This window comes from Pagrus pagrus, assembly GCF_965226575.1.
Source record: "Pagrus pagrus genome assembly, chromosome: 21".
Lineage (NCBI taxonomy): Eukaryota > Metazoa > Chordata > Actinopteri > Spariformes > Sparidae > Pagrus > Pagrus pagrus.
In genome coordinates, this window is record NC_140208.1 from 20,493,617 (window position 1) to 20,516,202 (window position 22,586).

At 40.6% G+C, this 22,586-nt stretch overlaps 3 protein-coding genes and 1 long non-coding RNA gene across 5 annotated transcripts; 3 read left to right on the top strand and 1 right to left on the bottom strand.

Moving 5' to 3' along the window:
* The first annotated feature begins 165 nt into the window (after nt 1-165).
* hexd (hexosaminidase d) lies at nt 166-4,521 on the top strand. The gene is made up of 12 exons (XM_084341674.1): nt 166-304; nt 395-496; nt 605-720; nt 934-1,021; nt 1,143-1,307; nt 1,395-1,578; nt 1,722-1,793; nt 1,914-2,112; nt 2,414-2,575; nt 2,679-2,786; nt 3,095-3,184; nt 3,302-4,521. The coding sequence occupies exons 1-12, from the start codon at nt 302-304 to the stop codon at nt 3,471-3,473; spliced, it is 1,461 nt and encodes a 486-aa protein (XP_084197800.1). The 5' UTR covers nt 166-301; the 3' UTR covers nt 3,474-4,521.
* On the bottom strand, nt 3,476-8,193 carry cybc1 (cytochrome b-245 chaperone 1). The gene is made up of 6 exons (XM_084341676.1): nt 8,071-8,193; nt 6,867-6,954; nt 6,654-6,695; nt 6,372-6,542; nt 6,127-6,271; nt 3,476-4,737 (listed from the first exon to the last, which is right to left on the bottom strand). The coding sequence occupies exons 2-6, from the start codon at nt 6,952-6,954 to the stop codon at nt 4,575-4,577; spliced, it is 609 nt and encodes a 202-aa protein (XP_084197802.1). The 5' UTR covers nt 8,071-8,193; the 3' UTR covers nt 3,476-4,574.
* Nucleotides 8,194-8,547: 354 nt separating this feature from the next.
* Nucleotides 8,548-18,496, top strand: narf (nuclear prelamin A recognition factor). Of its 2 annotated transcripts, none has more exons than XM_084341403.1 (12): nt 8,548-8,941; nt 9,639-9,711; nt 9,837-9,902; nt 10,873-11,001; nt 11,096-11,228; nt 11,881-12,015; nt 12,605-12,723; nt 13,322-13,451; nt 15,049-15,121; nt 16,817-16,954; nt 17,156-17,313; nt 17,431-18,496. In XM_084341403.1, the coding sequence occupies exons 2-12, from the start codon at nt 9,655-9,657 to the stop codon at nt 17,670-17,672; spliced, it is 1,380 nt and encodes a 459-aa protein (XP_084197529.1). In that variant the 5' UTR covers nt 8,548-8,941; nt 9,639-9,654; the 3' UTR covers nt 17,673-18,496. The 2 variants fall into 2 exon arrangements, with proteins under 2 accessions (XP_084197529.1, XP_084197530.1); XM_084341404.1 differs by having other exon boundaries at nt 8,548-8,729.
* A 1,358-nt stretch (nt 18,497-19,854) lies between these two features.
* On the top strand, nt 19,855-21,864 carry LOC311250378. Its single transcript, XR_014621274.1, has 4 exons — nt 19,855-19,904; nt 20,759-20,860; nt 20,965-21,291; nt 21,440-21,864. It is a non-coding gene; the product is annotated as an uncharacterized lncRNA (long non-coding RNA).
* The last annotated feature ends 722 nt before the right edge of the window (nt 21,865-22,586 follow it).

Sequence of the window (22,586 nt, forward strand, 5' to 3'; positions counted from 1 at the left end):
ACAGATACTCTGGGCTACATTAAAGCTATGTGCTCATCGTGACTTTGATATTCTGCTCCAAACGTCACAAACGTTTAACTCGTGCCTCCTGTAGCGTGGATTCTTCTATCAATTGCTCTTCCTGCTGAGACTAAATGAATCAATTACCGACGCTGCGTATCTGTATGAAACGACCGGAAGCATATCACAGAGGCGGATCCTGTCCAGAGAAATCGATCTGCACTCACCACAACAACATCCTCCTCGAAGCATCAGTCCTCTTTAATATCCTATTTCTGGTTCTTGTTCGTTCTCTGCTGTCATGGTGAGTGAAACAATTGATCTAACGTCCATTCACATACATAAACACACACCTATGACTACTGTTAACGTGAAGCTTTATTTGTGCGTGCAGTCTGTGCCGGACAGAATGTCGTGTCCACCCTGGCCTAAAGGAAAGAAGCTGGTTCACTTGGATTTGAAAGGTGCCCCCCCAAGAGTAGAGTACCTCCATAAGGTAAGCGCGCAGTGGCTTTCTCTGTGAGCGGCTGCAGCACAACTCTGTCACTGTTTGAATACAGTTATTCATTTTGGCTGTCCACTGATGTGTGTTTGGTCCCCTCAGCTTATCGATCTGTTCTCTAAACTGGGAGTAGACGGCCTGCTGGTGGAGTATGAGGACATGTTTCCATATGAGGGGGAGCTGAAGCTGCTGCAGGCCACAACACAGCCCACTTACAGGTGTAGTTTGGGACATAAACCTTGGACTTTGTTATCATTATTCAATTCCTGGGTGTGATTGTTTTTTATCAGCCTTACGCTGGGAGATCATGTTATAAAATTAGATTGCTTCCTGTGTGGCATTGAGATAAAACCTCTGTGCAAGTTGGGTGTGTCATAAAAAGCTTTGTGCAGTAAATGATGTCTGTTTATGTCTGTATGCTGCGTTTACAGCCGAGAGGAGGTACTATCTATGCAGGAATTTGCCAAATCTAAGGGCATGGAGGTCCTCCCACTTGTGCAGACATTTGGTCACATGGAGGTGAGGCAAATATCCTGCTCTCCTGTTTATAACTGTTTGTAATGGCTAAAGATGCCAAGGTTTCAGATGGTGTTCAGTATCAGTGTTTGTTCCAATGTTCCCTGTCCCTTTTCTGTCTTAGTTTGTGTTAAAACATCGGCCCATGTGGAACCTCAGAGAGGTGCCGTATTGTGTGGGTACCCTGAATCCCCACAAAGACGAGGGGGTGAAGCTGGTGATGGAGATGCTAAGGCAGGTGGTGAAGCTGCATCCGGGCTTGAACACACTGCACATTGGAGCAGATGAGGTAATTACTAGTCGTTAGTTAGCAGTTAATTAGTTATTGTAGAAAGTGTCATCAGTTCTCTCATGTCTTTGTCTTCATCTCCTCAAGGTGTACGTCCTTGGTGAGGGGGAAGAATCCAAAAAGTGGTTGGCCTCACCTGGACGTACAGTGGAGCAGCTTTTCCTGAGTCATGTGACCAAGGTGGCCAAGGCCATCAAGAAGGCGTGGCCTCACATGACCATTGTAATGTGGGATGATATGATGAGAGACATGAGCAAGGACGTACTGAAAGGTGAGGAAGAAATAAATGTGGTTAACCAACATTACATGTATGCAGCATAAAAAGTGGTGGAGTTTGGCTAGGTACATTAACTTTGTATGGTACTCGTAGTTCACTTTTACTTTATACTTTACCTCTGCTTATCCATGTGGCAGCTAGCGGTCTTGTGGGACTCGTCCAGCCTATGTTGTGGGACTACACCCCTAATCTGGATGTGGATAAAACAGGTGGGCACTATATACTATGGGAATCAGTATTCAAACATTTAAAACAATCAAACAATCTCTAACGTGTGGAGAGCTTTGTTTGTAATGAAGTCCTCTATGTTCTCTAATTGTGTTGTCTAGTGTCTCTGCTGGAGAAGTACTGCAGTGCGGGTATGTTAGACCTGTGGGTGGCCAGCTCCTTTAAAGGCTCCACCAGTGTCTACACCTGTGTGCCCTGTACACAGAGACATGTGGACAATCATTTGCAGTGGCTGAAGGTGGCTGCTTCTTTATCTTCTGCTATAAATTTGCAGGGCATCGCCATCACAGGCTGGCAAAGGTCAGTATGAGAAGGATTCATCTTTTCTACTTTGTTGATGCTAGTTTGGAGGTGGTGGAACCCTCGAGGGTAAATGACGGGATGACTACTAGTTTGAACCCGTGACAGTGTAAATGGTTGGTAGAAATGACTGTAATGCCCTCTGTTTAGCATGAAACATGGCAATCTGGAAAAACAAAAGCAACACATGTACATGTTTGTACTGAATGAATGTGAAGCAGGGAGATGATGATAAAGACCACACGAACATGTGCAATTAACAAAGAGCTTTTCAATTGGTCCATCATTTTCTTACTCTTAGGTACGACCACCTGGCGGTGCTGTGTGAGCTCATGCCTCTGGCTCTTCCATCACTAGCAGCCTGTGTCCAGACGCTTAACCATGGTCAGTTCAGTACTGAGGCTCAAAGCAAAGTAACTGAGAGACTGGGTATTTCCTCAGTGGAGGTAGAGGCCATGGGGAGGTGAGGTCGAACATTGTTTTATGACCTACACTACACTGTCACTGTATAGTATGTATGCACAGTATCTCCAAGTTAACCAGATTTTGTTTCATGTGTCCTTCAGTACTTCTGCAGGTGACGCGCTGTTCCCAGGAAGGAGGCTGGCTGAGTCAATTGTGGAGCTCAATTCACTGCTGAACTCGGATGACATACGATTGTTTGAAAACGACATGTGAGTTATGGGCTGTGATCAAAGATTCCAATATTGTAGACAGTAATACACTGTGCCTTTTTTGATTATAAAGCAGGTCTAGGTGCTATATAAATAGTGTGAAAGTATCAAAACGCCCAATACATGGAGAAATACACACAGCCTGTTCAGAAACTGTGGCCTCAATTGAGCTGTTAGGATTTCTGTGAGATTGTGATGTCACAACAGTACAGTCACCACCACCTTTGCAGAAATAGCCACAATTTACTTCTGTAGTTACTTCTGTGTATGAATAACAGCTGAATAACTGTATGTCTGCACTACTGCAGGTTTGTAAGAGGATGGTTCAGCCCGTACCACCGACAGAGGAAGATGGTGACCCCTCTTATCACCATGCAGATTCACAGCCAAGCATCAGCGTGAGAATTATTTTATATCGCAGAGACCCTCTCCACACACTGCCTTGCCTTTCTAAAGTTTGTTAAGAACTCTTGTTTATTCTTTGACAGAAACTCTACCTGATCTTGTCCCCTCAGGTTTTTAACTACCATCCAACAGAAGGTTGAGGTCGTGAGAGAGGAGCTGGTGCGTTTTTACCCGGAGTCAACAGCCCAGGAGTGGATAGAGGAGCATGTCAGCCCCGTAGTGGCTCCTTTACAGAGGATAACAGAGGACATCAGAGCCTGTGTGAAGGAGATGGTGCCTTAAAATGTTTTTTTCTAATGCAGAATCAAACTGCTTTTTTGATGAATTCTGACACCATCTTTTAATTATTAGTTGTCCTTTTTTGTTTTCTGCAGTGAACAGGGGTGATTTTATGTGTAATTCTGCACGTACCCGAGAGCAAACTGATGTATGTAAACTGCACAAATTGTAGCATAGAAAGTAAATTATATATAAAAAAGACTTTCAGTTTATATATAAAACAACTTTATATAATTCCTGCAAATGTCTCACTGTAAACAAAAACAATTAAATCAACCAACAAAAACTTCAATGTCATTTTCTTTCAAACAGAACAGAACACAATGACATTCACAGCCCTGATTCCATACACAGAAAACAATGTGATGACCAAAGGCAGTAGAGTATTTGCCTGAGATCCAGTCTTTGGTTCACTAAAAGGATATTAATGTTAAAAGACAGAATAGCGACAGACCAAAAAATTTCACACACAATTCACTCTTAATTGAGCCGTGAAGATCCTTCGTGCTTGATTACAGCTTGCAAATGCATTCATCTGGATTGCACACTGAGGATGAATAAACATGCAAAAGGTGATTATCAACTGGGTGGTTCAGAAGACTGTGGGAAAAGTACTTTCCATTGACTGACACACATAAACACTTATTAGAGTTCAGTAGGAAGGCACAGGAAGTCATCTGGTGTGTATTCTCAAATAGTGATTAACTCAAAAAGGCATGATATTCATTTACAGAGAGCTACATTTACAGTACAATGAAAGAAAAAGTCTCATTTCATATTTCCTGGAATTGTTTAAGAAAACTCTGACTTAACTAGGAAACATGTTTATCTGAACATTTTTCCTTCCCAGCTCACATGAAAATTCTGTTTAAAAAAGGTTTTACGAGTATCTCTGGGCCTCCATAACACCACCTGACATATTAACAAAAAACGAGGAAGTCTTTAAGGAGACACAAAAAGAGGATATATCCTTGACGTTACATGCACATGCTAATAGGTCAACATGTAACTAAAACTGCACTAACTGGTAATGCCTCAGCAATTCCATGATGCCCTTAATTCCATCCACCCAAAGTTACAGTAAGGTTGAGAGTCACAGTGTGATTACAGTTCATCTTCTTCTTCATCATCTGAATCACTGCTGTTGTCCAAAGAATCTTCCTCCTCCTCCTCTCCATACTCTGCCTCTTCCTCCTGCTGCTTCTGTTGCTGCAGCTCCTCCAGCCCCAGGAAGCGCTTCAGCAAAGCAGCCACTGCCTCCACATCACTGACAGGTAGCAGATGGAGAAAAGGGGTATACTGTGTTACCATCTAGATTTCCACACAAACCTTTTTACTTAACTTTGAGTCCACCACTTTACTCGCACAATGTCAAGTTAACATGAGATCCAACCCTACTGGGACCAAAGAAGAAGTTTATAATCAATGTCACATAAGTAAAGGTTTTATCTCATATTTCTATGATTATTTGTGGAGCTGTAAAGGGCAAAATATTGATAGAAGATCTTTGGTATGGATGGATTCAGACCAACCAACCACTGTTTCTCAGCACCAAATTCAAAGAAATACAGTATAGAATATTTAAGACACATGGGATACTTAATGTTTAGGCTTAAATAGACCCTGGTAAATCACCATTGTGTCTGAAGTGTAAATAGCCAACAGGGACATATAGATATATTGTGTAGGGAGTTGGCAAAGAATATCTAAGTTCTGGTCATGCAAAATTAATGAGGTTAGTTTCAATATTAAAACACAGGAATTGTAAGAATCTAGACCAGTTTCTATGAGGGCTGTCACCTAAAATCAGAGTAATGGGCATTTGAAGACCTGGTATTGAAGAAACTTATTTTTTACTAAAGAATGTATATTATTTGGTTGGGTTCATGGCAAAACACTTCCTACTGTTACTCAATGGTATAGGGAAATGTTGTCCAATGGACAGGCTCAGTGCCAAGTTAAAGGTAAATGACAACAACTTTATATGGCCGCCTCCGACAGACCACTTGAAGAAGGCTCAAGGTTGATTTGCTTGGCCACAGCAGTAACTTATTGATGGTCAGGATACATGGGTCTTGAAATGTGTAAAGAAATGCAAATGAATACACCGATCAGCCACAATATGAAAACCAATGACAGATTATGTAAGTAACATTGATCATCTCGTTACAATGCAATTTTGTCTTTACAAGGGGAACCCGCAGAATATTAAGCAGGCTCACCAGAATGTAACTGGCCAATAGGTTTCAAGAATACATACAGTACAGTAGTACTAGGTTAGATTAGCTTGCTTATGTGACTGCATGAGGAATCATTGGTAGACTATCATCAATGTTGTGTAAATGTTTTAAGAATCTATCTTTGCTCATAATATGTTAGATTCATTTTAATGTGTGTTACTGTTTTCATAAAAAAAATTAATATTTTTTTAAAAGTAAAAACATTAAAAAATATTATCAGTTATTTGGCGAGCCCCCTGCAGTCACTATGAGGACCCTCTGAGGGGTAATGATATGCAGCAAAAGGCCACAGGTTGGAATCGAACTTGGTCCACTGCTGAGGACTCAGCTTCCCAGCATGGGGGGTCATGCTCTACCAGGTGAGCTACCAGGGGGCCTAAAGTTCTAACATCTACATGTCAGCAGCAGATACCTACCTACGTCCCCCCAGTGTGGCACTCTGAGTCAGGGGGTAGGAGAAGCCTGCAGCCAGACGCAGCATCAGCAGGTAGCCCTTCCCTAAATAACGTACTCTCTCTTCCTGGACACAGACGTCACACAGCTGTGTAAGATCCAACACAACTGAGAGAGACAAGAAATAAAACTTTAGATATAATATTCTGTCCTCTTAACACAAGTAGAGACTACTGTACTGAGAAACCCCCTCTCCAGTGTTACTGACGTTTCTCTTGCCCCTTCCTCCATAATGTCAGGACCAAAGCGTACAAGCTGAAGCTCCTGAGCTCTATCCTGTTCTTGGTTTTGTCAAACACAGCCTCCTCCCATTCCTCCATGTTCTGCATGGCTACAAAGAGACAGCCAGTCACGTAGAAAAGTTTCCACAAGATGCTGTCTGTGTAATCACACAAAGAAGCGGTATGAGTTGCAGCAAGCAAATGTGAAATATTATGTAAATCCAATTTTGCAAATTGACTAACAGATTATATAAATTCAGTTTGTGTACCTGAGCTGTAGTATGCAGCTGCCAAACCAACAGATGCCACCCCTGCAATTAAAAAGAGATGCTTATTATTTTGGAGGCAGTACAGGGTGAGAGAGGAAGAGATGTTTTAATAACAGAGTTTGAACATATTGAAGGCAAAGTTAAGGGGATGGGTTAGTTTGGGATATTAATTTGATATTTGAATGATGGACGAACATCTGCACACCTACTTACCAACAAGAAGAGACCAGGAACGAATGCCTGGGGATCTCTTCAGGTGGAGCAGAGTGATGCTGTGCTCCTCTACTGTCATGTATCCCATCTGAACAGAGGCAAGAATATGAATCTTAGTGCTTAACATATACTGAAAGCCTATTATACATGACCATAATTCCTGGCCAATTCACCCAAATCACATAAAAACATATAATTACTTGTCCCTAGCAGTATAGCCATGCAGACGGTTTGGCCCTTATGCACCCTGGTTTTAAGTTATCTATCTCTTAGATTTACCTAAACTTAAGGCCCCGTCCTGAAGATGAAGTTCAAGAAAGTGGATCGGATTGGTTCATTTTAACACTGTCTTCAAAACAGTTGGTCAAAATGCATTATAAAAGAAGGTATAAAGATAATTGGCTGTATAGTCTGTTTAAGCTTTCTATTTTACAACAGAGGAATTGCTTTGCTGTCAACTAATAAATTATTCACTTAACGATTTTGATAATAGAATAATTGTAAGTAATTTTTTTATAAAAAAGTCAAAATTGTTTGAATCCAGATTCTTAAACCTGAATATTTTCTGGTTTCTTTACTACTCCATGATAGTAAACTAAATATATTTGGGTTATGGATGAAACAAAACATTTGAGACAGCATCTTGGGCTTTGGAAAACACTGGTAGACATTTTACAGACCAAACAACTAATCTATTAATTGTAACCGGGGGTCAATAGGACCCCGTCCCTCAGTTTCAGTCCCTGGCAGGTTAATCCAGTCTGACCTGTCCAGACATAACGTCCCAGTTACTCAGATTATGTGAAATCTGAAATGTTGTGAGGACTGTGCGGAGTAGCCAGGACATTTTTATTAGAGAGACACATTTCAGTTCTTTGAGCAGTACAAATTAAAGTCCATTTACCTCCATTAAACTGGGGTGGGGGCAGTAGTGTCAGAGGTGGATAATGCAATACCTCAGAGCATGGAACTAAAACTATCTGCATGGCTTCATATCACAAGAGGTAAAAAAAATATATATATATAGATTTTCTTTCCAGTTTTAATGAATTGACCCTTTAATTCCATCTGAAAACCCCAAAAGACAAGAAAGATGCTCCTGCTGATGATGAGTGGATGTTTGATGGATAACAACTGTCCATACATCACTGTCTCACCAGAACTGTATAAAGATACCAACTATGAGCCAATTTGTATCACTTACCTTAAAATCTTCACTCTGTAAATCGCCTCTCGGATTTAGCAAAAGAGCTTTTGTACGAGGAAACACATGCACTGAACTATAAGGAAGTTAATTTCATGTTGGTTATTGCAACAACTGTCCTTCCTGGTTCCGTCTGCTCTGATTGGACGGGTTCACTTCCCCCCCGCCTTCAAAATAAAAGCTTCAAACGCATACAGTTACGAGAAAAGACGCATTTGACTGCTTACTACGCGAGCCTTTTCTATTTTCTGTAACATAATAGCAAAACATCATTTTCAAAACACAACGTCTTTCGTTTTGTACTGAACTCGGCTTAACCTTTCCATTATTTTGACAGGAACCACTCATTCTGTCATACACTTGCTAAAATCAAAACCCGGCCATCCACTATGGAAAGTTGAGGCGTCTGTCGTTGACCTTCCCGGCTGCTTTATGGTTTTAAACCGTATATTTATAATTTATATTTGCTGTGCCGCGACAAAGTCGAGAACACTGTTTTTATTGGAAAAAGTTAAGTCAATTTTTCGTAACAGACCTCTGCTCCGTTTGCGCATGCGTGTCAGGTTCACCGGCGTACACAATGGAGTCGGACGTGTATCGACATAAGAAGCCCCGACGTCTTTGAAAGCTCTCGTTTGTATATTGTGACATATGTGGAGGTTCGTGTAGCAATGCCCCCCCCCGTCCACAAACAGCCTGACTGAAAACTGAAAGAGTGCTGAGTAACTGCTTGAGTTCACCTGCTGTTCTGTACATATAGTACACACAGTGCTGGCTTCTCCTTCTACCTCTGGCTGCCGCACTCCTGACTGTCCTCTGCATTTTCTTCAATGTCTTTGTGTGAAAGCGCAGTGAAATAAGAGACCGTCCGGTGAGTTACCTTAAAATTCGACCTTGTACTGTTACCACGGGGCCTGACACAGAGTGAAACCGACACAGTTACACAAACATAGACTAAATCACCTCGTCATCACAAAAATGGCCTACAGCGCAATAACATGATTTGAAATCGCATGGTCAACGTTAGCTAAAATTCAATTCTCCGTAGCTAATTCACGTAAACGTTACACAGTATGGATGTTTTAGCTAGTTTGGGGCTGAAATGATCACGAGCTGTGATCAAATATTCACCACTGACTCTGCATTTTTTTTCACAACTTGGGGCAGCGACATACTGCATTCATAGTATTTGTGGGGTTTTACAGGAACATCGCTTCCAGCCTACACTTGTCTTCTTCCCCTTATGCGAACACAATATTATGTAATTGCTTTGTGGCTGTTTTTTGTGGGCACTGTGTATATAATTCACGTAATCCATTTAAATTTTAATGACAGGATGCTAGTTTGTGTTCATTGCCAGTTTCCCACCATTATAGAGCTGTTGTGTTTATGATAAGCGGGCACCTTGTAATAGGACAGACAGGGAGACAGTCAGAGGAGGGTGGAGTTGACAAAACAGCACAGAGGAGCAGGCTGCAGGCACACTCGTCATTCATATGAAGAGGGAATATGCTGTGAATGATGAGCACTGAAAGCTAACGGTGCTGTTATCTATGTATCACTGTCAGATAACCTCCAAGGAAAATGTCAGATGTCAACATAGCAAAGCGCAAGGAGAAGTGTGAGAACTGCACCAAACAGGTGATTATCTGGATTTGTATCACTGTGTTGTCTTGTGTATCAGTTGACTATTTTATACAAGCAGAATTTGAAAAACTTTGTCTTGCCGTCGATCATGAATTTCGTTATTGATCTTCCACTTACAGTGCAACAAGAAGCAGAGTGATGAGGGTGCCAACTCACACCAGGAGAGAGATGAAGTCAATGGACAGGTGCCTGTTTATGCATTTATTAGCGATTGATCTTGACAAATCAGTCCTCATCTGGTTGTCCATTACTCCACTTAGTTTATATATCAGAATGAGTGTACTCCTCGGGTTGTGTTAGATTACTTTGAAATGTATTCTGCTACTGAATACAAATTACATGCCAATGCTGGTCATTGGAAACGTAATGCATTGGAAGAAAATCAATCTCATCTGAAAAGGTTAAGATTACTTAAAAATTAATCATACAAAATATTGCACCTTATACAAAAAAATGCGAGCAGCCACATACATTTGAGTTCTCTTCTATTTTAAACATCTTTAAACATTTTCTATGCACATAAAATGCCTTTTGCATACTACTCAAATAATTCACAAGTCGTTTAAACTCTAAATGATAGCCTGTTGATGGTGATTTTCAGCCCAACTGTAGTGGAAACCAGGCAGTTCATCCTCCTTATAATATTAGCAAATCAGGACGGAATAAGATATTTGTCGTGGCTTTGAAATATCATGAAAACATTAGGATTTTACACCAGGGACAGTTCTATCAGAATTTTAAAAAATGTATCAGACTTTTATATTGCTGCTGTTTTTTAATCAAAGGCCACATGAAGGACTTTGCTTTTGTAACACCAGAGAAGCACTCACTCAAAATTTTCATCTTTGCTTTTTAATGTAAATAAAAAGGAATAAAAACTCCATTATCCATTAATCATCAAGTGTTTTTCATGTGTTAATAGAGAATTGGTTATCATGAAGAAGTTTCATGTTTTTAAAGTCATGCCATATTTTCAAGACCTAACAAAATTTGTAATTGAGTAATTCTTGACAATGTAACTAAAACTAATTACAACTAATTAACCTCTGATGCTACAATTTGACCATTCTTTGTTGCTAGTATACACTTTTGATATATAAAATTAGTCTCTTTTAAAACCCTCCATCTAACACACCCCTGGTTTGCCCTCCAAAGGTGCATGAAGGATCCCAGTTGCTGCTGAGTGCCTGTCTGTCCTGTGACGGCTGTCTATCAGAGGAGGAGAGCCTGAAGATCTCTCAGCAGAACCTGGAGGAAGTGGAGCGCGTTCTAGCACTCAACAAGGTACAGAAACCGTCTCTGAAACCTGAAAAGTGAGTGAGTTTCCTCATTGCAGTCTGAGCCATACCTAACACTGTCTCCATTGTTTCTCTGTTAGAAGTGTGATGTGTCAAAACACAAGGTGCTGGTGGCGTCCGTATGTCCACAGTCTCTGCCATTCTTTGCTGTCAAGTTTGGTCTAGACATCACTGAGGCTGCCCATAAGCTCTGTGGCTTCCTCAAGACTTTAGGTGAGCAAGTGGGATTCGTATATCGCTGCTTAGTTGTCACAATACAAAACATCTTATACAACCTTTGCACAGTATTAAAGAACTTTTTCATGGAGTTATTTAAGGTCTTGTTTTATGGTTTTCCCCTCAGAATAGCAGGTTCATTTATGTGCATGTCCACAGTACGATTTACCTAGATTCGATCAAGTATGTCTATTAACAATTCAATCTCATCATGTTGTCAGCTGCATTCAATCAAAAAGTGTTCAATAAGTTTATCTTCGCAGATTTTGTTTGTTTGTTTTGGGTGTTTTCAGTTGTATTTGCTGCTTTGCATCTATGAAAGGATGTATTTCAGAATTTAATATCTATACAAAATTAGAAAGCTAACTGAGCTAACGGCAGGTAGTAGCTATGGCAAAGAGTATAGTGAGCAGCAGTTAGCGGTTACTCAGGTGATATGCTGCCCCCTATTTGTTGGGCGTGACCTTCGACAGGTGGCCAGTTCTTTCATATTGCACCTTAAATAGTCAGAAAGGTAACTTCCTGAAACTCATTTCCGTATTACTGGTGTGTAGAAACTTCACCAACTCATCAGTATCTATCACAGACATTCGATATTCTCCCCCACTTCCCCCGTCTTTGTTCTCATCTGTCTGAGTTTTCCCTGCAGGTGTGCAGTATGTGTTTGACACCACTCTGGCGGCAGGCTTCAGCATCTTAGAAAGTCAGAAGGAGTTTATTCAGAGGTATCGCAGGAGGCACCACGACTCCCACGCCCTGCCCATGTTCACCTCCTCCTGCCCAGGTAAAACTTGCCTCATCTCCCACCATATTGTCCTCTACCTCTTCACTTTTTTATTCCCCTCCTGTCAGACTGATTTTTATTTCCAGCTGAACTACCCTGAACCCTAATGTTTGCCTCAATTTCCTTTTTGTTTTGTTTTTTGCATTCTTCTGCTTCCTCTCCTCAGGCTGCTGTACACACAGTCACTTTGCATGCCCTGTGCTGAATTGGGGGGCTGAGTTTGTTTTAGAAGTCGAGATAGCAGTGGTGTGCTGGTGGGGAAAGATAGAAGGCTCTTCTTTCACCACTCCCTTAATCAGAGATAGGAAGAGCAAGAGTTAAAGACTTCTTTGCCTCTTTTTGCCTTCTTTCTTGTGATGACAGTGATACTCTAAATGATAGCCTGTTGATGGTGATTTTCAGCCCAACTGTAGTGGAAACCAGACAGTTCATCCTTCTATATAAGGAGGATGAACATATAAGGGACAGCTTGGCATTCAAAATATGTGTTGGGCTTAGACAAAGTACAGCATAAAGTTTGTTATACTGTGTGTCCGTAGACATTAATATTTTTATATAATGTGTAGTTGTGTTTGTGTTCCTTTTATAGGGTGGATCCGTTATTCAGAGCGTGTCCTGGGCAGTCTGGTCACCCCTCATATCTGCACAGCCAGGTCTCCTCAGCAGGTCATGGGCTGTCTGGTCAAAAACTACTTCTTGAAACAGCAGGTGAGCATTTACTGTCAGAGCAGTCAAATTAATTTGGTTTGTTGGTGGTACCACTACACATTATTGTCACCAGTGACTGTTGCTGGTACAGTGGCAGTATCGGTAAAAGCTGGAGGTAATAGATTAATAAGATGAAGCAAATTGGAAAATACTAAGCTGTGTAGGTTGTCTGTGTACAAAATTTAAATCATGAACCTTCCATCTGAATTAAATATGATATTTCAGATTAGTTAAGTTTCATTTCATCACTGAGATCCAGCTAGTGCACAGCTCCTGAACAGAATTCTGAATATGTTCAGTATCACTTAAACAAAGTAAGCATCTCTTCTTTAGCCTTGGGTTGAATCATCTATAGTATTCTGAGTTGTATAGTTGCTCTGACTAAATAAAGGAGGCTGTCACAGGTGGTCATACATTAGTTATACCTTAACTAGTGGAATATTCACAACACACAACACCCTGTGCAGTGATATGACAGTATAACCATAGAAGTATAACAGATGTTCTCTTCAGAAAATTTAGTGTAAAATGCTTCACACAGCAGGTTCTGTGAAAGAAAACATCTGCATTATTATGTTGTTGTTTTTTCTCCCTGCAGAAGCTGAGTCCAGAGAAAGTGTACCATGTGTTGGTTGCTCCCTGTTTTGATAAGAAGCTAGAGGCTGTGAGAGAGGAGTTTTACAACAGCCTACTGGAGACCAGAGATGTGGACTGTGTTCTCACCTCAGGTTCGGTCCTCTGCACCGTTTACACTGATGCTCAAGACAAAAAGAGTTTGCAAATGTTCATTACTATTAGAGTGGGTTTTTTTTTACCCCTAGGTTATGTAAAATATAGCTTTTATTGTCTCAAGGTTTGGTGTCTCTGAGACCCCAGAAGTGTATGCAATAAGAAGACATATACTGGAAATATTTAATTTTAAGCAAGTCTGAGCATCAAATACATTTTGTCACTATACTTAAAATTAGCAGTCACAATAGAGCCTTCAGTATAGAAACTCACACTCAATACTTTTTGCAAATGTGCACATTATACACATCACCAGGCCAACAGGATCTATATCCCTTTATTTCTTCTTGTTGTGTACCATCTGTTTGTGACATGATGGGTTTGAGACAGACCGAAGCTCACATCTGGTATCACAATGCACCTTGACGTAAGCATCTGTGATCAGGTTTTGCTCCTCTGTGTGTTTTGATTTTATCAGTGGGTAAGCTGCATCTGCTGCTGAACAAAGAAATCTGCTTTTGTTCTCAGCTGTACAACTAGAGAACAGAGTTGTTGTGGCCATTGGGTACCTCACATTGAGTGCAGACACAGTGTTGTGTTTGTGGGTGAGGTGCAGATTATAAAACACGTTATTAATTCTTTCATTCAGTAGTCCTCTGGCGGTGCGAGGACAGTGAAAGTCTGTGCATTCATCATGCAGCATTCACACAACTGGCACCTCAGTCTTTAGATTTTAACAAGAGATCAGACTGGTCTCCAACACTCTGAGATATCATCTGAAAATGGAAGTTTGATTCATGAACACTATTTATTTATTACATTTTGTTACGGTGAACCTGCAGTATGATTAGGACTCATAATGTTGATATAGAGTGTAACGATTGTGTGAGAGCTTTTTATGGCTTTGTTTTCAGGCTTTGATAATTAATACAATCCATATGTGTTAGGTGGTTAAGATGTACCAGGTGATGTCCTGAAGAAGGCAGTGTGTGTGCTAGCCACCACACTGTCTCCAGTTTCCAGTTCACTATGCGCCACACAGTGTGTGCCACAGCACAGTCCTGTTCACTGCAGTGATTTTACACACAAATTTATAAAAACTAAAATCATACTTGGTGATATACTGTATGTACAGTATGCATTCCTTAATGCTATTTGATGTAATCTTTGATTTCTACAACAACAATGAGAATTTTATCAGAAAAACAAAACAGTCCAGTCCTCTCTTGGGTTGGTGAATGTGATGGTGAGACAGTGCTGATCAAATCTTCATTGAAGATTTGAGTTGGTTTTCATCTTTTACAACTGAGGTGTTGGTGTTTATGGAATAATTATCCTTCACTAGCACAAGTAGTGCTGGTTTATAATAACGTGGATCTATAATTAAGCTCTGTTTGGTGTGTAGGCAAGCTTTATAAAAGGCCCCTGGCCGTTATTCAACGCCACAGCTCTGGAACAGCAACTTCACTGGTGCACAAAGGCAGACAACTGTGATGCTCTAAATCTAGTTAATATTTGATGATGATATTGATTCTATTTCTTTTCATTTGATTTATTTATTTACTCATATTTATTTACTTATTTTTTATGTTTCAGGGGAGATCTATTGCCTGATGGAGCAAAGGAAGGTTTCGGTGGAGGAGCTGGACTCAGTTCCACTGGACCATGTGTGAGTAGTTGGACTCTTTGTCATCCTATCAGTGAGAAAATGATTTAACACTTTGGATTTAATCCTACTAAAAGACAAAAAGAGACAAAAGATACAGTATCTACTGCCATACCACCAGACCACGGAGCAGCTTCTTTCCCCAGGCTTTGAGACTCTTCAATTCATCATGAAGACTTTTTTAGAAGAGTCTAAAAAAGATGTGGCAGGGATCAAAAGAACGTTTTTTAAACCCTTGTTTAAAAAATGACATTAAATTTAACTTGTACCTTGTATTTGTTTTGTGGAATATATATACTGGCCACTTTATTAGGTACACCTGTTCAATTGCTTGTTAACACAAATAGCTAATCAGCCAATCACATGGCAGCAACTCAATGCATTTAGGCATGTAGACGTGGTCAAGACAACTTGCTGAAGGTCAAACCGTGCATCAGAATGGGGAAGAAAGGGGATTTAAGTGACAGACGGGCTGGTCTGAGTATTTCAGAAACTGCTGATCTACTGGGATTTTCACACACAACCATCTCTAGGGTTTACAGAGAATGGTACAAAAAAGAGAAAATATCCAGTGAGCGGCAGTTGTGTGGACGAAAATGCCTTGTTGATGTCAGAGGAAAATGGGCAGATGGGTTCGAGATGATAGAAAGGCTACAGTAACTCAAATAACCACTTATTACAACCAAGGCATGCAGAATACCATCTCTGAACGCACAACACGTCAAACCTTGAAGCAGATGGGCTACAGCAGTAGAAGACCACACCGGGTGCCACTCCTGTCAGCTAAGAACAGGAAACTGAGGCTACAATTCGCTCAGGCTCACCAAAATTGGACAACAGAAGGTTGGGAAAACGTTGCCTGGTCTGATGAGTCTCGATTTCTGCTGCGACATTCATATGGTAGGGTCAGAATTTGACGTAAACAACATGAACGCATGGATCCATCCTGCCTTGTATCAACGGTTCAGTCTGCTGGTGGTGGTAGTGTAATGGTGTGGGGGATATTTTCTTGGCACACTTTGGGCCCCTTAGTACCAATTGAACATTGTTTAAACGCCACAGCCTACCTGAGTATTGTTGCTGACCATGTCCATCCATTTATGACCACAGTGTACCCATCTTCTGATGGCTACTTCCAGCAGGATAATGCACCGTGTCACAAAGCTCAGATCATCTCAAACTGGTTTCTTGAACATGAAAGTGAGTTCACTGTACTCCAATGGCCTCCACAGTCACCAGATCTCAATCCAATAGAGCACCTTTGGTACGAGGTGGAACGGGAGATTGGCATCATGGGTGTGCAGCTGACAAATCTGCGGCAACTGTGTGATGCTATCATGTCAATATGGACCAAAATCTCTGAGGAATGTTTCCAATAACTTGTTGAAAGTATGCCACGAAGAATTAAGGCAGTTCTGAAGGCAAAACGGGGTCCAACCCGGTACTAGCAAGATGTACTTAATAAAGTGGCCAGTATGTTTGACTATAAAAGGATATTGTGTACATACTGTTGTATGTCTTCATATCTTATAATACCTTGCCTTCCTGCACATGACGATGATTCTTTTGTCCCCCCTCCTTACATTTGTTTATTATATTGTCCATGCACCGTACATCTTCTTAAAATTTGCGTCCAACTTACAGTTGTATATTTGCGCCGAGTTGTCATTGTCATAATTATCTGTACTGTCACCTCAGGCTTGGAGAGGCTGGAGATGTGGCGCTGGTGAGGCATGAGGGCCGAGGCTCTGAAGGCTTTTTAGAACACGTCTTCAAACATGCTGCCAAAGAACTTTTTGGTCTGGACGTCCATGAGATCACATATAAGCACCTCAGGTGAGACACAGGCGGACCCTGAGACTTATTCTGTGGAATATACTGTAGCTCCCTCTGAAATCTAGTCATCCATTTCACGCATTTTACTCCTATAGTCTGAATACTTAAGAGCAACATCATGAGTGTCATATCATTTTATCTTTTAATTTGGACTTTGAATATATTATTTGTCTGAAAACTCTTCCTGTGTACCGTTTTTAGGAACCGGGACTTCCAGGAAGTGACTCTGGAGCGGGATGGGGAAACTCTGCTGCATTTTGCTGCCGTTTACGGTTTTAGGAACATCCAGACCCTGGTTCACCGAATGAGAAAGGGACGTGTGCCTTACCAGCTGGTGGAGGTGCTGTCCTGCCCAGGAGGTAACACCACACCTACCAACTTGATTGTGAACATGTTCATTGCTTAGTGTTTTGTTACTTTTATTACTACCCTTCAGTTTGGATCTGCTGGTGTGAGCTCTTCTTGTGTCCACACAGGGTGCTTGAGTGGCCGCGGACAGGCGGAGAGCGAGGTGGGGGGCAAGGTAGATAAAGTCCTGATCCAGCAGATGGAAGAGGCCTACAGCAGTCTGCCAATCCGTCTCCCAGAGGTGAACCCCGCCCTACACACCCTCTATCAAGAGTGGCTGCAGGGTCAGGACTCCCAGCAGGCCAGTACGCTCTTGCACACCCAGTACAGAAGTCAGAGCCACACACAACCTCCACACATGCAGTGGTGAGGAGAAAGGAGGTGTTGAACTTCGAAGACTTAATCACAGTTGAATGGGCGCTACCTCTGTTGATTCATCATTCATGCCGGCACCATGAAGGATGAGCAAAGGACCATGCTGCACTGCGGACCAGTGAGGCAATTCCTTCATTTGGCCACAGGGGGGTGATGTCTGCATTTGAAATTAGTGGATCCCCTATTCCAAACCTGAGCCTGAGAACAAATCAATGTCTAGAGTCTAGAAGAACACACTTTTATGCAGACTGAAGCAGTGATGTCAGTAAGCTACAGAAAGTGTGAACTATTTATGTAAATTTACTGAGCAATAAGCCGCTGACAAAACAACTGGAGTTCATGATCTGAACCCGTGGATTCTGAATGTACATTTGAGGAGTCAAATGTACTCCACATGTAAACTGTCCATTATGAAACCTGCTGTTTTCGTTTGTGTTTAGGTTGTTTCTCCATCGTTCCTCGCTGATAGATGATGTGTTCTCAAACAGGTTAATAACTATGCAACAGTGTGATCGTCGTATCTCAACAGTCAATGTGTAAGGCTGAAGAGAGGTGAAAGGTCTTCTAGTAACACTCAATCACCTGACAGTGTTTGCTTTTGTGTAACTTCCAGCCCAGTGTTTGGTTTATCCGTCCCAGTGAAGAATCAAGAGTCATTATTTTTTTAATGGTACATGATGATTTCAGTTGTTTTATCACTTTGTTCCCATTCCACAAGCTAGCATTTTAAGTTATATGTTGTTTTTGTCCTCTGTTTTACAAGATCAAACATGTTAAGCAGTAAAATACTCTGACAAATAAAGTGTTGTTTCATTTGAATGGAGAGAGAGTGGATGAACACAGTCATCAGTTCCTAATGTTAAAGATCTAATGAAGATTTCACAAATCAAGGTCTGTAGATTATCAAGCGCTTGTTCCAATGCTGTGAGCTCCACAAATGAAATTGCACTCCATTTCATTGTACTGTGATATCTCAAGATCGTAGCAAATTTAACCAGAGCGACCTATGAGAAAATATTTCTAGCAAAAAAAGAAAATACAAAATTAGGGATCCCTAATTATAATTAAGCCAGTCAATTAGAACCATTTTGCATCTCAACATACAATGCAATACCACAGGTTTTTTACCAATAAGTGTCAGGTTTTGCCTTGCAAAGGAAAAGTTTGGGGACCGGTAGCATATTTGTTATGTACAGAGCCGGAACCAGGAGTTGATTAGCTTTGCATAAAATCTGGAGTCAGGGGCAAACATCTATCCTAGCCCTTTCCAACTATGGTGAACTTTTTAACCGGAATGGCACCCGAGAGAGCACTTTATCATGTTTCCTTTCCTTGGCATTTAATCTACCAAAGGGGTATCCAGTGTAGCGATGTAGGTAATGTAAACATAGATGTGCAGTAAAAGTGTTATTTTATGTGCGGTTATTGTTGGCAAACAGCAGTGGAGCACAGTGATTGCCTGGAAGCTTATCAACACCCTGAGGTTGGCAGAAAACAAACAGATTTTAATTTATTCTCTGCCGTTAGCCATGATAGTTCCGCATGCTTCTTACACATGTTGGCAAGGAAAGAACAAAGGCTAATCTAAAACCAACACTGAGGTAACGTGTTCTTCTTGTTTTTAATCGACAGACAAACTGGTTGGCTTTCACAATAACATCCCTACCTACAAAGAAAGTCATCCGTTTTGGCTACTAACTTGCTTATTCACCCATTTATTAATAGTAGGAAGCTTAATAAACACAAATTCCCATGCAGCTCCACTTGAGATTGATTGTTTCTTTTTCATGGGATTGCCTGCTGCTGACTTCTCATCCACGGGAGCGATCATATCAATACAGAAGTATTTGTTTTGTTGCCATGAATAGAAAGTACTAATTACAGTGCCAACTGTCACTGGGCAAAACAATAGGTGCTTATTTCACAATGCATACACAATCATGCCATCATTGTTCAATTCAAAAGTATTTACATGATATACTGTTCGTTCCCAACTGTCCCCTGAAACATATTTGACATTGGACCCCATTTAGAACATTTCTTGCTTCATCCTATCCCTTATTTCACAGTTTTCGATCCCTGTAGTTATGTGTTAACGTTACACCGCCAGCAGGTTTTTCCCGTAGGGGTGGTGTGTGGGTTGGAAGCTGGATCACATTCTGTCACCTGTCAGGATTTTTCCTTAATCATTCACTGGTGCTCACATCAGAAAGAAGCACACTGTGAGGTAAGTACTTCTCCTCCTCTGTATATTTTAATATAAAAGTGTCTACAAGTTTGTTTTTTTTACTTTTTGCACTTGAGGCAGTTAATGAGTCACTCAGTGGCACATGACTGTGAAGTAAGTTGTAACTGATTTTTTTAAGACTTTGAAAGTGGTTAATAAATGGTTTATAACTCGCACTCTCAGTGACAACAGTTGGCTTTAAGTTGTCATAGCTGTGTGTGTGTAAATTTAAGAAAGGAATAAGTCCATTTGGATTTCAATTAAGTAACTTCAGTGAGAGCGTTACACACCTGTTTACTTCAACATACAAGTTTTCAACACATAACATTGTTATGATTACGTCTGACAAATTGTTACAGACCTGGGATTTGTATTTAAGACATTAGTGTTCCACTCAGAAACTGTGTGCAAGGTGTTATTTTGCCGTTTTTGTACAATTTGTAGATTGTTTTAAATTTTAATTGGCCAAAACATCAGTTATTGCAGATAGAAGAGTTGTTTCCCACATTTCTTAAGCAAAGCTCACTGATGGCTGGCTGTAGCTTTATATTCAGCAAACACACACAAGAGCAATATTCTAATTTGCCTCTCTTTTGATCAGAAGGGTGCAAGGAGGCAGAGGGACCTTTGTTTAAAATGTCATAAACTTGTTTGAATTAGGTCAAAAAGAACTTGATTGTTGATTATTCAAAACCTGCTGAATTTGGGTTATTTAAACAAATAATACAAGAAAAACTTAAATGCCTGTCTTCAATGTTATCTACCTAATCTTTTAGACAGTATGACATTAGGTAAGCCTTGTTGAGATCTACCTAAGTTACTCTGTTCTTAATATCAGTTTCTCTTTCTTCCAGTTTCTGACAACTGTGAAACCTACAGCATGTCCTGCCTGTGGACATGTTTGACTCTGCTCTTTGTAGCTCCTTTTCTACAAAACAGTGCATCATTCACCGCAGGTACTTTATTATATTGCTTATACTGCAAATAAAATATCTACCCAACAAATCATTTTGAAGTAGATAACAAAAAAAGGTATTTATTGCCCTTTTTTCTCATCCAGGAGTAATTAATCCAGGAGCGTCAGTGGAGTGCAACCAGACAGTGGAAGCTGTAGCAGGAGAAGCGCTGACACTAAACTGCACTATAGTGATAGTGATTGTGGAATGTACAGGTTATTCGTATGACTGGAATAACACACATGGCAAAATACCGTGTAACAGTGGCTCGAAGGAATACACCTGTGATTGGGATAATCTGACTTATGTGTCGTTGACCATGTCGAATGTCACGAAGGACGAAAATTACACCATTGTAATACGGACAGACTGTGGTACAGCTAAGTCACATACCAAACTACAAGTTAAACAGAACTCCAACAGCATCCAACGTGAGTAGCTTCCACTGTCTAAAAGTCCTCTAGCAAATTTATTTAAATGAGTGTGTGTCCATTACTACTGTCCGTTTCTATAAAATTAAAGTTCAGAACAAGTTGGATTTAATCCACATGTTAATCTAAATATATTTAATATTGCCAGGTACAATTGGGTCAACACCGCACACTGAGCAGGCCACCAACCTTCATGTGACACCTGTCATTTTGAGTCTTTTCATCACCCTTGTTGTTTTTGGCATTTTGTTTTTCCTGTTTGGAACTGACCGAGGCAGAGCAATAACTGCATGTATGAAAAAGAGACTCAAGGAGACCCCAAATGCTCGGGAAAGGAACACTGTAAAATTGTCTGTAAAAGTGTGAAATTTGTGTTTAAATATTTGTGTGTGAGGATGTCCTGAGGTTTCTTCCATTTAGTTTTCCATTACTCAAATCTCTAAGGACAGGCATTCATTGTTTATCAAAGTAATTCCTCTCCAGAGCTGGTTGTGTGGCTTCCTGCCTATGATACATCATACTGTCATATTACATTTTTTAGTATTCTTTGTAGTCTTTGTACAGATTGATCCATGTGGATATGATGATTTGAACTGATTAAAGATTACTGCTCAGTTTGTAAAAACAGTGTTATAACGTCTTCTGTGATTCTGAAGAGAGCTTTTTTATAGAGTATTCCACCACTTCACCAATGCACTCTTGTAACATTGTCAGACTCACAGCGGATGGGTTTTTTATTGTTGCCTACCAACAGCACAGGACAAAATGTTAGTTTATTCATTTATTTAGCCTATCATGGAGCCATGAAAGCACAGAAAAATGGATCACCAGTAAGCCATCATTTTCCCGGATGATTCGGTGCCCAGTTGCAGAGATAATTGCATAGTGAAAGATTATGGTAGTCGATTATGGTGCATGTCGTCATTGTCCAGTCAAAACCACATATCTCCAAATTTGGTGTTTTTGAGGGTTTTTTTTGATAAAACTTTATGAGGTGAGACAATTCTCCTAATTCTTAAGCCAAACAAACCATTTACAAAGTCATTGAATCATGAAAAATGCGTTGCCACAAAGCTGAAAACATGGCTGTTTTTCCACTGAGATAAGTGGCTTTGACTAGACAGCAGCAATGTACATGAAACAGTTATTGGTGATGTAAGATAGTGTTTTGCCAGTGACAATCAGTTCTACGTCTTTGATCTGATGCAGCACAACACGCACACACGCTCACACACAGCTGAAAAAACAAGTGTCTCATTTCCTTTTCACGCCTTTCAAGCACTGATGTTACAGTC